The sequence below is a fragment of the Physcomitrium patens genome, chromosome 24 (assembly GCF_059467195.1).
Source record: "Physcomitrium patens ecotype Gransden chromosome 24, ASM5946719v1, whole genome shotgun sequence".
In the NCBI taxonomy this organism is placed as follows: domain Eukaryota; kingdom Viridiplantae; phylum Streptophyta; class Bryopsida; order Funariales; family Funariaceae; genus Physcomitrium; species Physcomitrium patens.
Window position 1 is genome coordinate 5997136 of NC_143433.1, and position 14355 is coordinate 6011490.

At 40.7% G+C, this 14355-nt stretch overlaps 2 protein-coding genes and 1 pseudogene across 3 annotated transcripts; 1 reads left to right on the top strand and 2 right to left on the bottom strand.

Moving 5' to 3' along the window:
- The first annotated feature begins 48 nt into the window (after positions 1 to 48).
- LOC112277029 (pentatricopeptide repeat-containing protein At3g12770-like) lies at positions 49 to 6549 on the top strand (annotated as a pseudogene). The gene is made up of 7 exons (XR_016500562.1): positions 49 to 326; positions 563 to 927; positions 1252 to 1391; positions 1686 to 1857; positions 2122 to 2201; positions 2482 to 2672; positions 2793 to 6549. The product of XR_016500562.1 is annotated as a pentatricopeptide repeat-containing protein At3g12770-like (transcript).
- A 728-nt stretch (positions 6550 to 7277) lies between these two features.
- LOC112277033 (large ribosomal subunit protein uL14x/uL14z/uL14y) lies at positions 7278 to 8671 on the bottom strand. Its single transcript, XM_024508992.2, has 4 exons — positions 8627 to 8671; positions 7880 to 8164; positions 7578 to 7619; positions 7278 to 7449 (listed from the first exon to the last, which is right to left on the bottom strand). The coding sequence occupies exons 1-4, from the start codon at positions 8637 to 8639 to the stop codon at positions 7367 to 7369; spliced, it is 423 nt and encodes a 140-aa protein (XP_024364760.1). The 5' UTR covers positions 8640 to 8671; the 3' UTR covers positions 7278 to 7366.
- Positions 8672 to 10896: 2225 nt separating this feature from the next.
- On the bottom strand, positions 10897 to 13169 carry LOC112277031 (syntaxin-125). Its single transcript, XM_024508991.3, has 2 exons — positions 12366 to 13169; positions 10897 to 11708 (listed from the first exon to the last, which is right to left on the bottom strand). Exons 1-2 carry the CDS (start codon positions 12860 to 12862, stop codon positions 11282 to 11284), a joined length of 924 nt encoding a protein of 307 aa, XP_024364759.1. The 5' UTR covers positions 12863 to 13169; the 3' UTR covers positions 10897 to 11281.
- Positions 13170 to 14355: the final 1186 nt, after the last annotated feature.

Here is a 14355-nt window from a genome sequence, read left to right on the forward strand (position 1 = left end):
GAATCCACTGTTCATGGATGAAAGAAGAAGGAAATGAACGATGCCGAAGCACATGCCCAATCTTGTCATCTCCTCTACATGCCCTCTTATCCCACTGGACTTCTTGTGACAAGGTGGGAAGCCATCTCGACTGAAGTCCGAGGTTGCATCTCCTCGCCCCTGCACATCGTGTCTCGCGGCGCTGTGTCTGCATATCTTTGATGGCAACGAGCAATCAAATCTGCACAGGCTTGTTTGCTTTTAGGTAAATTCTCGTGCTTTCGCGCATACCTTGGGTCGGTGGAGGAGATGTCTGTGAGCTGCCGCGGTTAGCGCCCCACAATGTGGTATGAGCTCCTCTTTTACGTTGCCCTCCAATGCTCACCTTCATTTCAAGTGTTTCTGAGTGTTATGTACACAGTTTCGGGGATCAATGCCAACACTAGAATTATCAAATTTCGACTTTGCAGCCTTGGGAATATGAGTTGCACTAAAACTGAACCCATGTTTTGTTGTTGAGCGGAGTAATGGTTTTAGTTTTCGTAAGCTAATTGGGGGGGTTTGATGCTACAATGCTGTCCAGAAATCATACTATTACTTTCTCTGTGATGAATTATTGTGTCCGTTTGCTAAGAAATTCTGCACTTATTCGGGTTCTGCGACAAGGCATTGCGTAGTTGAATTCAGACAGCTGGGTTGCACACAAACCAAGTCTATGCATACTGAAGTGGCAGTAGCGGAGTACTTTAGTGATAGAACCATCAGCTTGGGTGGTGCAATTTTTGTGCGGAATGCTTATTCACGAAACGGTTGTGGAAAATTTCGAGTCCCTGGGTGCGAAGCAATCCCAGACTTGTCAGAAAATACTTTTCGTGTCTAGAGAGGAGTGGCAACCACGTATTCGGGAGGCCCAACCCTATATCCGTCAACCTCCGGCGCGATTCTCCAGTAAGTACTACCTGTGATGGCAGGATGATGTTTTTGCCTTCAATCTGAAACCTGTAATCTAATTACGTACGATTAAATTTACGATTATTGATATAAAATGCATCCATGTCTCATATCATTAGTGTCTTCCAGATTATCATCTTCGTAATGATAGCTTTAATTGTGCATAACTGTTAAATGATTCCAACCATGATTACCTTGCTCATTCCTGGTTCTTCGATTTAGAGCACAAGTACCTTTCCCACTTTTTACTTAGTTAAGCAGATATATTGGCGTTAATTTAAAAGTTCTTGAAGTGAATGTTCTGGCACCCTTGTGATTTAGGTTCGCGTTGCCGGAGCGGGATTCAGAATTGCAAGATTGTTGATCATGCATTCAAAAATATCTAGGCGTTATTGGAGGCCTTTATGCTGGGGGCTGGAATAGCAATGGACTCGAGATTTCAGCTCCTCAATTTTTCTAATGTAAATAGTGAGCTTATGGATGGGTGGAGCGAGTCAGTCTTTACATCTACTTCGTTTCTTAGGAGTTGATGCAATATGTTTGTGAAACACAGCGTCCATGTACACCATTGCAGTTAAAGTTAGGTGGAATCGTTCCTTTCCTCATTTTCTGTCATGATGTACGACGACAACTAAAAGAAGTATATATGTCATGCTATTGTTGATTTCTGCTGGATGTGATAGACAGTTTGTTGGTCAATTTTTAGGACGTGACTACACTGGTGATGAACGATGCCATATGCTTTTGACGTGCAGGCACAGAGGGTACGTGTAGGCCCTGCTCTCAACGGTTCTTTTTTGAATGGCACCGTCTGGCCTGGACGGCAGTTTCAGCGCTCATGTGTATACTCTTCATTCTTTTTTGAAGGTTTAAGGGATGAAAGACGTAATCATCTCCGTCGAGCTCATGGAGAAAAAAATGTTTCAGGTATGGTACAAATTTACACATGTTACGCTCCCAACTCTACTTTTTATTTCAAAGAAGTAAATCAATTCCTTCAACCTAAGATTTATTGGTTTTCTTTCACCATGTTGTTGAGTAACTGTCGCTCATCAAGACATGATGCAGTTAAATCAAAATCAAACGACTTTTTTGTAGTGCAATTTTTATTTGGCCCACATTCTTTCTTTTTGGTAAAATATATTTGACGACTGGTTGTGGAGTAGCAGCTTACTGTTGGAGATGGTGCAGGTGAGACAGATGATATAGAACACTTGTGGAAGAAGTATTTTGCTGGTCCTTTCCAATGGTGGGACAACACAGCCAACAAGGTAGTGTTTTGATGGAAAATGTAGTAAACAAACAGAAATGAATCAATGGAATTACGAGTGGTTAGTGACCCAATTGAAAGTAGTATAGTACTGAATTTTATAATTTAGGAGTGTGGATTGAGTTATCTCAGTTACGCCTTTGGCCATCATTGAATCATGAAGGGTTCAAGAAAATACTAATTCCTTTCCTCTTAAGTCTTTCCTTGGTTTTTGATTATTCCAGTGGTTACTATACACTTCGATTGAACAATTGGTAATGTGTTTTGAAACTGGATCACAGAAAAATGATCGAGTACCTGACTACAAACATAAAGTCACCGGCGAAGCTCTTTGGATTGTTGATCCGTCAACTCCGCAATGGGCGAAGGCAATTTATATGAAGGCAATGCTGATGAAAGTAACTCAAAGTGGAAGGGTTCGACTTGTTTCCTCGGAACCCCGAGTCTTTCAAGGTTCATCACAATTCGCAAGGTATTTTTCTATGACTACACGCACTCACATGGAATTACTTATCTTGATTGTCAGTGCAAACTTTTAAAAATTTGAAAAACCACAATTGCTTGGATGTAACTAATGTTTTTGCATGTACAGGAAGAAAGTGTTTATACCCAACAGTAAGCATGGGAAAAGTTATTCTCAACTTACTAGTACGAGCGAGTGGAGGCAAACTACACCTGTTAATGACGCTGGTTTGAAGCACTTGCAAAACGCAACTACCTTAAGAGAAGCCATTGCTATTCTCCAGAGCCATGTTCAACATCGCATTCCTATAGACTCTTACATGTACGTTGATGTTTTACAAAGGTGCCTCAAGCAGAAGGACCTTGAATCAGCCAAGCAGCTTCATGACTGCATTATCAAGAGTAGAATGGAGCAAAATTTGTTTGTTGCTAACAAAATAATGAGAGTCTACAACAGATGCGGGAGATTGCAGGATGCACGCAAAGTATTTGACAAACTTGAGAAGAAGAATGTCGTCACTTGGACTACCATGATCGGAGGTTATGCTGAGTATGATCGCACTAAAGATGCAATTAAGATTTACAACCAAATGCGCCAAGAAGGTGGAAAGCCAGATAAGATCACTTACTTGAGCATTATGAAAGCATGTGTGAGCCCTCCGGCTTTGAAATGGGGCAAAGAGATTCATACACACATTAGGGACAGTGGCTTTCAGTCAGATGTACATGTGGGGAATGCACTTACCAACATGTATACAAAGAGTGGCAGTATTGATGATGCCAGAATGATTTTTGAAGAAATGGTTGAGCGTGATGTTATATCTTGGAACGTCATGATTGGTGGACTTGCACAGCACGGACGTGGGCAGGAAGCTTTTGACCTTTTTCTCGAAATGCAAAGAGATGGGTTCGTTCCAGATGCGACCACCTATATAAGCATCCTCAATGCAAATGCAAGCACGGGGGCTTTAGACTGGATAAAGGAGGTCCACGAATATTGTGGGAAATCGGGACTTGATCTTGATGTTCGTGTAGGTAGTGCACTTGTTCACATGTACGCTAAAAGTGGTAGTATTGATGATGCTCGTCTAGTTTTCAACAGGATGATAGAACGCAACGTAATCACTTGGAATGCAATGATCGGAGGGCTTGCACGACATGGGTACGGGCATGAATGTTTCGCTCTCTTTCTCCAGATGCAGAGGGAAGGTTTTGTTCATGATGAAGTTACTTATTTGAGTATTCTTAGTGGTACAAGTGCAACTGCTGGGGATTTGAAATGGGTGAAGAAGGTCCATAGCCAAGCTGTTAAAGCACAGCTTGATGGTGACATTCGTGTGGGAACTGCATTTGTTCACATGCTTGTCAATATTGGCAGTATAGATGATGCCAAATTAATTTTTGATGGTATAAAGCATCGCGATATAATCACATGGAATGTGATGATTGGTGGCCTTGCACAACATAGGCGTGGGCATGAAGCGTATTCCCTCTTTTCCCTGATGCAGCGGGAAGGGTTTGTTCCAAATGTAGGTACCTATATCAGTATCCTCAATACTTGTGCAAGCTCAGGCGCCTTGGAATGGCTTAAGGAGGTTCACAAACATGTCGTCAAAATGGGACTTGATTCTAATATCAGTGTGGAAAATGCCCTTATTCACATGTATGCCAAGAGTGGCAGTATAGATGATGCAAGATTGATTTTTGAAGGAATGGCTGAACGCGATGTTGCGAGTTGGAACGGGATGATCGGTGGACTTGCACAGGATGGACACGAAGCGTTCTCGCTCTTCCTGCAGAGGCAAAGAGAAGGGGTTGTCCCGAATCCACTTACTTATGTAAGTATTCCCAGTGCGAGTGCGGGAATTGAAAGTGGAGGCTCATAGGCATGCTATCGAAGCTGGACTTGAATGTGATTTGCGTGTTCGCACAGCGCTTGTCCTCATGTATGCCAATAGTGGCAGTGTTGAAGATGCCCATCTTGTTTTGGACAGGATGGTGGACCGCAACCTTATCACATGGAATGCAATGATTGGTGGACTTGCACGACATGGCCGTAGTGATGAAGCATACTCCCTTTTCCTCCAGATGCCGAGAGAGCGGTTTGTACCCAATCCAACTACTTATTCAAGCATCCTCAATCCTAATGCGAATTTAAGGACTTTGGAATGGCTCGCAGAGGTATCCAGTCATGCTAAGAAAGCCGGATTTGATTCTGATGTTCAAGCGGGCACAGCGCTTGTCCATACATATTCCAAGACCGGCAGTATCGACGATGCCCGTCTAGTTTTTGACAAAATGGTACAACGCATGGAATGCAATGATTGGCGGACTTGTACAACATGGTCATGGGCTCGAAGCATACTCCCTGTTTCTCGAGATGCAGAGAGAAGGAGTTGTTCCCGATGCAGCAACTTATCTTAGTATTCTTAATGTAGCCGCAACCAAAGACTATTGCATGGATCCTGCAATGGAGCATTACATCTGCTTTGTGGATCTTCTGGGACGGGCAGTACACTTGGAGGAAGCAAAGAATGTCATCCTTAATATGCAACTGGATCCTAGCGGAGCTCCTTGGGGAGCCTTACTTTGTGCTTGTAGGACCTATGGTAACTTAGAAATGGCTGAATTTGCTGCTAAAGAGCGTCTGAAGCTGGAACCTAAAGACGCTTCTACGTATGTATCTGTCTCCAACATCTATGCTGCAGCTGAATGTGGGACCAGGTGTCACTGGTGTCCAGAATGATGCTGGGAAGAGGTTTTCTGAAACAGCCAAGGTGTACTTGGATTGAGGTTATGAATAACTGCACCGCTTTGTTTTTGGAGACACACTTCACGTAGAAACGAAGGAGATTTACGCCGTAGAGAATCGTTTAATGGAAAAAGTGAAGGCTGAAGGCAACGCCACCAATACCCGACTAGTATTGCATAATATTAATGAGGAAAAGGAGCTAGGTCAAACTCATAGCGAGAAGTTGGCTATTGCTTGTGGACTATTGCACACAGAGAGGCATAAACCAATTCATGTACACAAGAACCGGCGAGTGTGCCCAGATTGCCATACAAAACTCATCTCAAAGGTCACTGGACGAGAGATTGTAATTAGGGATCCGAGTCAGTTTCACCACTTCAAAGATGGTGTGTGATCTTGATACGATTACTGGTGATCAGGTGGGCACTCCACTTCACGTAGAGGATATTCGAAACTTCTAGCAAGACGCATCAAACACGTGTTCAGTTAAGATACTGCAAATCCTCCGTATCAACTTACTCGAACAAAAATAACGTTCCTCCTGGGTACCTGGATCAACACTTTTCTTCAGAATATTTTGAAGAAAATACAGAACTTACGAGCAAAACGTCACAGATGGGTGGAGTTTGCACAGTCGCTCGGTTGGAAAATATCATGTGATCTAGAAGGAAGTCGAGCAGTTCTGTATGCAATATATAGCGGATCGCCACACGCAAGCCATCGTCAAAATCAAGGTTAATGTCCGAACCAGAGCACTTGCATACGATTCGTATTGTTTTCTTCAATTTCCTTCATACCGTCATGCATTCGAACACTCCGGACATGGGTGTAGCTTTTGTGGGTTCACTTGGGAATTGAGTGCAACGTTAAATGCGAGAGAAAATGAAGGATATCCCGTGCTAACTTGCACCGCAACCCAATATGGTTAGGGCCCATCAAAGCAACAAATCTGATACTTCAATTCGACAAAAGTTTCTTTGGTTCATCTCATACTGTCCACTTCACTAGAGAAATTCTTAGTGAAAACTTTGAATGTTGATATTTTTTTAAATTGTATTAGTAGCTTTTAGGTCACTGATTAGCTTAAAGATGTATGATCTATTTTGTCACAGTAAAAACTGTTTTTGAAGGTTAATTTGTTTCCAATCAAAAGTTTCAATATTTGAAGATTGTATGGAACTGATCTAACCATCTGGATGGGAGAAAAACTGACGGTATGAAGAAAAACTAATGTTTGTCTAATAGTTTTAAATTTTGAAAGCAGTAATTATGCTTGCATTTGATTTTCTAGCAAGTGATATGAAGTAGAAGACAATTCACCAGCAATATTAAAAAGAATGATAGCTTGATTATAGCATTTAGCATTTGTTTACTGCCATGATACTCTTCTTAGTTACACAAACTTCAATGAATCTGGAGCAATTGCTTACTTACATGTGTTCTAAAGAATGTCAATGGTGTAGTGTAACATTATTTTCATTTGTTTCAAAGAGTGATTTTTGAAAAGTGAATATTTAATTTTCTTTGTAAATTATGATTATTTAATATGTTGATAAAAGCATATTGACATCATGTTTCGATTTAGAAGGTATTGAGTAGTTGCATTGATTTTAGCTTCAAAATTATAAAAATATATGTTTTTATGGTTGAAAAATATCAAGTGGTTGAATTATGATGATTGTTAATTGTAGCCTCATGCCTCTTTGGAATCAATAACCCTATGCATTGAGAATACAAAAGCATCCAGTACTCTGCACATTGTCTTCAGACCAGATACTGAAACTACGTCAATTTCCAACCTCCAAAAAGTGGTACTCGAGGCAACCAAAATAAACACATTCCTGGTCTCAGATTACGTGGAAATGCATGAAAGATCCATTTTATTTCACAAAAATTTTGCCCTTCAATTGCAACCCAGATATTCAAGAACACTATACTCTCGAAGTAAACCTTCAAACAATGGCGTTGGCGGCACTAGCAATCCTGGGCCACAAATCTGCGCATTCCTTCCCAATTGGTCCAGTAATAGCGGACCCTGCAAAAAACCAGAGGGCACTCGACAGGTCAGGAATATATTCATGAAAACATCAACTCGCCGCTTATGCTGCCGATCCCATTCACAAAGAATAGTTTGAGTCCAACGACGTGATAGTAATAAATTACCCTTCATTTCTCCCTTGGGGTTCACGATCACGCCAGCATTATCTGCACCAAATAAAGTCACCGGGGACGATTAGAACATCTTAAATTGAGGACTCACATTACTGTCATGCTCTACGACCAACAGCAGGGTCTACATATTAGGGTTTAAATGTGGGCACACTACCGTCGTGAGTTACCTGTCTCGGGGCCCACATCGATAGTACACACTCAGTGTACACCAGTCAGTAGTTTTGCACACCATATCTACATAAAATCGTAACATAATTTTCATTTATTAGATTGAGGGCAGTTACTCATCACACCTTCAAAGTACATGAAAACTCCGTCTTTACGCCTCCATGGCTTGCGCTGGCGAACAATTACAGCAGGCATAACCTTCTTACGCAGGTCAGGCTTCCCTTTCTTCACTGTAGCCATAACCATGTCTCCGACGGCAGCGGCGGGCAGTCTATTCAGACGCCCTTTCACTCCCTTCACGGAGATGACATACAGATTTTTCGCACCTGTGTTGTCTGCGCAATTCACCACGGCGCCCACTGGAAGACCAAGGGACATCCGAAACTTGTTCCCGGAGGAGCCTCCTCTACCTGCACATCATTAACCCCTAATAATCATCAAATGCATCACTTCAAAACTCTAACTGTCTACAAACGAGTACACTTAAACTTCTTTGCAACCTACGACTCAACTACATGACTTCCCAACTCAGCACTCTCTCCACAAAAACCACACCCAGGAATGGAATGTCAACTTAAACCTAACAAAAAACCCTAAAAAGTTCAACCCCTTCAATCCCACAGAATTCAAGAAGCATTCACAAAATTGCTAGAACGAAAACAGGTAAGGATTTCCCATACAGCGAGACACCAACAAGACATACTGCATCATGCGCACGCATTCTCGTCGCTAACTCCTCTCACTCACAACTCATGCGTAGTGGACTTTCAGATACTATTTAGCAAACCAATAGAAAAAAAAAAAAAAAAAAAAAAAAAAGGTGAGTACAACAACACAGAGCCCGGATAACTAGACAGGAGCAAAGCACGTACCGCGCTTCGACATGGCAGCAGAAAAACAGTGCTGAGAAGAGAGCGGCACCGAAAGAGGACTACGAAGTGCGCGTCGTCTGCATCAAAACCCCCCCAGCCATCCGAAACCCTAATTCCTGAGACCTAGTCTCGTTGACGAACAACTTTCATCTCTTTTTACATTATTCATCCACCTAGCCAAGCGGAGCTATGGCGGTCATCTTCCTCACTTTTTCTACAAACAATGCTGATTCACACTTTCGCAGAGCATTGCTGGGGTTTGTATTTATATGAAGTGTTATGCGTTGGTTTTAAAAGCATGGCTTTGTTGTCGCAAACCAAACCCAGCTAGGATTTGTTTACAAAGCAATGGTCTTTGAAAACCAAACCCTAAACATAGTTCCATCTAAAAAACATAAGTTTTGAAGTTACCAAGATTGCCACACTAATTCACTCTTTTGCAAGATCTAGAGCAAATTGAGACATCAACAATACTAGTATGGTATGCACTACAAGCATTCTCCCTCAAATGTATTGAGATTCAATTTACTATACAACTATTCTTTTGTCTTTATTCTTGTGGGTCTCAACTATTTATTTTAGGTTGCAATTTAATGTTATGACTTGAATGTTTTATGTTATGTAGCAACTTAATGTTCTTAATTTTTGTTATGTATATGATTCTAGGTTAGTTTTAATAATTGTGACAATTTTGTTTATATTTGTTTCTTCTGATTGTTTAAAAATGAATTATGATTTTGAAGAATTAGATATTAGAGAAATAATTAATTTATTCAAAACAATGATAATAAAATCTTGGTATTAACTATAAAAGGACAATTGTTTAATTTTTATATTGCAGATTAATAGTTTAAAAAAACAGTAAATTACCAATGTCATATTAATGCTAGAGAAACTACAAACACCAGAAATTATCAAAGAAAAGTAATAGATTTAGAACTAAAAAATTTGCATTAAAAACCTATTTATTTATTTTTAGGTGTGTGTTTGTAATCGTCGATTACTTTTTATTCTTTTTGATACCAAATACAAACGTATATACGACACATTCAACAGAATTTATCAATTTGTTTATTTATACTAAAACAAAAGTTCAAACAACATAATGTTGTGTTTTAACAAGTATTAAAATGATTCATTATGTGAATTGCTTTGAAATAAGTGAGGTTCTTGAAATATTGCAAAAACTGAAGTGTAGTCGTGGCATGCACATGTGTATAAATACAAAGTTATCTACTGAAATTAAAATTCATATGAACCAGAAGAATATGAGAAATTACTGTATTCAATCTTTTAAAACCTTTGTCAGTATGAGATCCGTGTTAAAATTCATCACAGTGTCCTCATCTATTAAGAAAGTAAGAATTCAATAGCACGTTTTAAAGATATCTTATTAAGTTTTCAAATTACAAATAACTGTAAGCTATTAATTTTAGAATGTAATATCTTATGTCTACACATATTTTTGTGGATCCATCAGTAAATCTTAATCAATGATAATATGCCTTTTTAGTTTAAATTATTTGAGATTTGTGGAATATACTTATCTGATATAGCATACTATCTAAAATTCTAAATTTGAAACTTATTCAACATATGATGGAACATTATAAAATTACAAAAAGCCCTGGAGAGATAGCTAAAAAGAAGTCGATTGCCTCCTTCCCAATACAGATTCTACAAAACAGTACTGTAGGACCAACTACAAAAATGATTAGAAAGGGTTTGAAATTGCACCTCTTGACAAAGCCAAAACTATAAAAAATAACGTAACTAAAATATATATGAAAAGTAATGCAAAGAGTAGAAAATGAAATGCATTGTACACCTGGACGATTCTGAAATTGAAAGGCATAGAATAACCACACTTAATGCACACTTCCTAAACAACGAACAGGTCTGAACGAAGTAGTCAATAAAAACAAGAGGCGCTGCACAAAATCAACAAAAGAGTTCTGAGACCTCCACTGACGACGGTCATTATGATCGCATAAACAACAATGTCTCTTTAAATTTTAGATCTGAAAAATTGCTGATAAGACAGAAAGGGATGACATTGAAAACTGCAAGGATTAGCCGTCAATGAAATTGCTAGTATGGAACCCACAGTTGGAGGGTTCATTTCGATATTGCTTTGAAAAGCACACCAACAAATAAAATTATTCATAGCATCTTCACTGAACAGCAGCACCGTTTCCTAGTACTCCAGTGAGGTCGCATCAGTACCACGATAAAACATTGCAAGTATGTGCTCATATAGGACTAGTGAATGAACTCAACCGCAACTTTATAGTTCAAGTGTAACTGCTTGAAAAAATAGAAAATACTTCAGTTTAAAGGTTTGAAAACCGCGAATGAAAACAAACCACCTTTATAAAATTGTACATGAGACTTTTCATCTTCGTATAAAGGTTAAAAAATCTATGCCCGCTATACCACATTTAATTTTAGCAGAAAAAAGCAACATGATAAAAATAAAAATAAACTGAGCTCTCCCCTCACTGAGCTCGTACGTGAATTTACAATCGAAAACATATTTCAAGTAAAACAAATGTAGCAGACTTACAGAGTGAAGCTGTGAGACACTATCAGCTGGGGATCACTTGTAGAAGACCAAAAATGACAGGCTTGATAAAAAAAACAAAACTCATTCCCTTAAATTACTTTGTTAGATTTCAGGATAGGGAGAATAATAATTAAGAGCAGGATCACGAGAAGAATAATTGCTATGCATGTCCACTTGCGCTTACTTCTTTGGTGTGACTTTGCAACCCTCAAATGGGTGGTACCTCTCTCCACGTACGATGCAGATCGATTGACTTGAGCTTCAATGTTATTCAACTGCTCGCCCTGAGACTCGACAAGCACAGCCATATCCATGAAGATCTGATGCAATTCAAGCAGATTCTTCTCAATTTCCTTCACAGAGTCGTGCCTTTCCTGAATTTCTCTGATAGTTTCCATGACATGTCCTCGTCCTTGCTCCTGAATTGCCTTCTGCAAAAAACTCTCGCTCTGACCAGTCTCGATGATAGTCTCAATCGTATCTTCATCAGCTTGTTGCCCGGTCACAGTATAATATCTGCATAAATCACAAAATGCCTTAAATGAGTCATTCCTGCAAGCTTTCATAGGCGGTGAATTATAACGAGAATCGTAGCAGAACCACAATGATGAGTGCTCATTGACATCGAGTTTAACTACGATTTGCAAAGGCAATTCCAATACACTTTGAAGCTGAACTCTGTTCAGGACTTAAGTTTTTCTACATATGCAACCTAACGATCGAAATACCCGGCGCACATACCATAACACAGTAGAACAAAGCAGTAAATAATTGTGCTTCACGCACATAAAATGAAAAAAACATTATTGCTTCCCCCATTCAGGCAGCGCCAGAGGCTACAACTTAGAAACTAAATCGACAATATGTTCCCACAATTTTTATATATATATATTTGCAGAGAGAGAGAGAGAGTCCCGGCATTCCCCATCTCAAACTTGATGCGAATTCGACACGCGGATTTACGGTGGTTCAGGCTTACCGACGGATTCGCTACAAAACTTTCAATAATTTAAATCCGTACCACATGTCCTAGATAGCCCAAAGGTAACAATTCCATCAGCCGCATATTGCCCCGCATCCTTATTGCGCAATTGACTCAAAACCCGACGTTTTCAGAACGCGTCTGCCAGCAGGTGAGGAAAGGGTATGTGAGGTAAAAACGAAATTGCATACCTGCGTTCGATGGTCTCCCTGTACTCATTCATCATTCTTTCCCTGAGAACCTGAAATTCGCCCATGAGGTCCTTCAGCTTCTTCCGCTGATTGATCGTGATGGTCATTCGAGTCCGGTCCGTGGGCGTTCCCTCCTCGCACCCTTTAACCCTCCGGCTCGCAGCGTTCCCTCGCTCAAGAGCCTCAAGCTTGCCCTTGAGACCCCTCGCAAGCTTGCTCACCTGCGCAATGTCGGTGTCCATGCGTTCCCTGAGCGCCTTCATAGCCGGCGCCCGGTGCACGCCCTTGCTCTCTTCATTGGCCTCTTGCAGCTTCAGCAAAAGCTGCTTGATCTTGTCCATGTCCGCTTTGATTTTCTCCACATCCGCGAAAAAGCCGTCCAATTTCTGGTCCCCCCCACCCAAATCGGCCATTTGGGTACTTGGCCCGCTCTCCAAATCATCGTAGGCTCCTCCGGCCTTCCGAGCCGAAAACGTCTGCGACAGCAAGTCGTTCATCCTGACTCACACCAACCCTAGAAATCTCTTTCACCTCTCCAGCTCTCCAGCTCTCAACCTTCGAAAAACTCCCAACTACACCCACATACACAGACGAACAGCGCCCAGAACGAAACCTTCCCGCAGCCACCTGCGCGGGCAGAAGAGACACGACTTCGTCCTGATCCGACAACGACCCAACTCGGCAGCGGCAACAGCAAGGCCAACCCGTCCTAACAAACCCCTGTCTATGTTACACTTCTGTGCATCCGCGGGATCCCACATGGTCCCCTACGCATGCGGTTTCTGCCCGGACGCCCCGGGCCTGCAGCAGGCATCAGCACACGAAAGCGCCTCTCCTGGAGGACCCCACACCACATCTTCGTTCATCGATCAGCCACCTGATTGTTGCATAGATAGTGCAGCGCAGTTGTGTAGATTCCTGGGGTTACTGCGTGAATGTGCCCCGCCTGGCACTCACTGGCTCATTACTTCTTCATCCCTCCCTCCCTGGCCAACACCACCACCACACACTCACACTTCATGACTCTCTCACTCACACATACACTTGTGCTTCTCATGGATGGCATGAAGCATGTGCTGCTGCTGTTGTTGCTGCGATTGGGGTGTGTGTTTTTGAAACTGCGGGGGATCATGCTCTCATGCGGTGCGGAGTCCATTGCCTTCATACTACTTATCTAGCCATGATTTTTCCCCATTCGTGTTTTGTTTTTTAGTTTTTGGGAGAGAGGAGCTGAGGAATGTATTTTTTACCCGGGGAAGCTTGGATTGGATTGGATTGAATTGGATTGATAGATACCCAATTCATTTCCTGCAACAATATCAAGGATGGAAGGAGGGGAAGGGAGCGCTCATCTTGTGTATGTATGTGTTTGCATTAAGAAGATGATTGTGCTTGTGTGTTTGAATTCTGGTTTATGTCTTGCTTTGGAGATGTTTCTTTTCTGCAAGTTTTAATTAGTGTTCTCTGTGAGGTGTTGCTGGTAAAGTTTAAACAACATGTTGGTCAACAAGAGGACTTGTTTGTTTCTCTTGCTTGACTTTTCATTGTTGTCTTTTGTGTGAAACCCATTCTCCTTCTTCTGTTTTTCTTATCTTTTCTTTTCTAGTATATACACATATGTTTGTGAGTATAATATACATTGAATAGACTAATGAAGATGTAAAATCAAGAATAAAAAAAAAAAAAAAAAAACATATACACTTGCTTTCCCCGGCATTGAGTAGCTCAAGAGTTTACTCTTAGGAGCAAATTTTATGTGCGTTGTTAGAAAAAGATGATTATGCATTCAGATGTGTGACACAAAGAATGAATATATATATATATATATATATAGTATTTCAAGCTGTAGTGGTGTTAGACTGAATTGTTATTCAGTCATTTCTTTCATACTTTTAAAGAGAGATAAGCAATCAAAACAATTAATTTTAAAATTTTGAATTATGTTGAGTATGGCATCGGATTGTGTACATGTGAGAGCCTCATAAGTCTC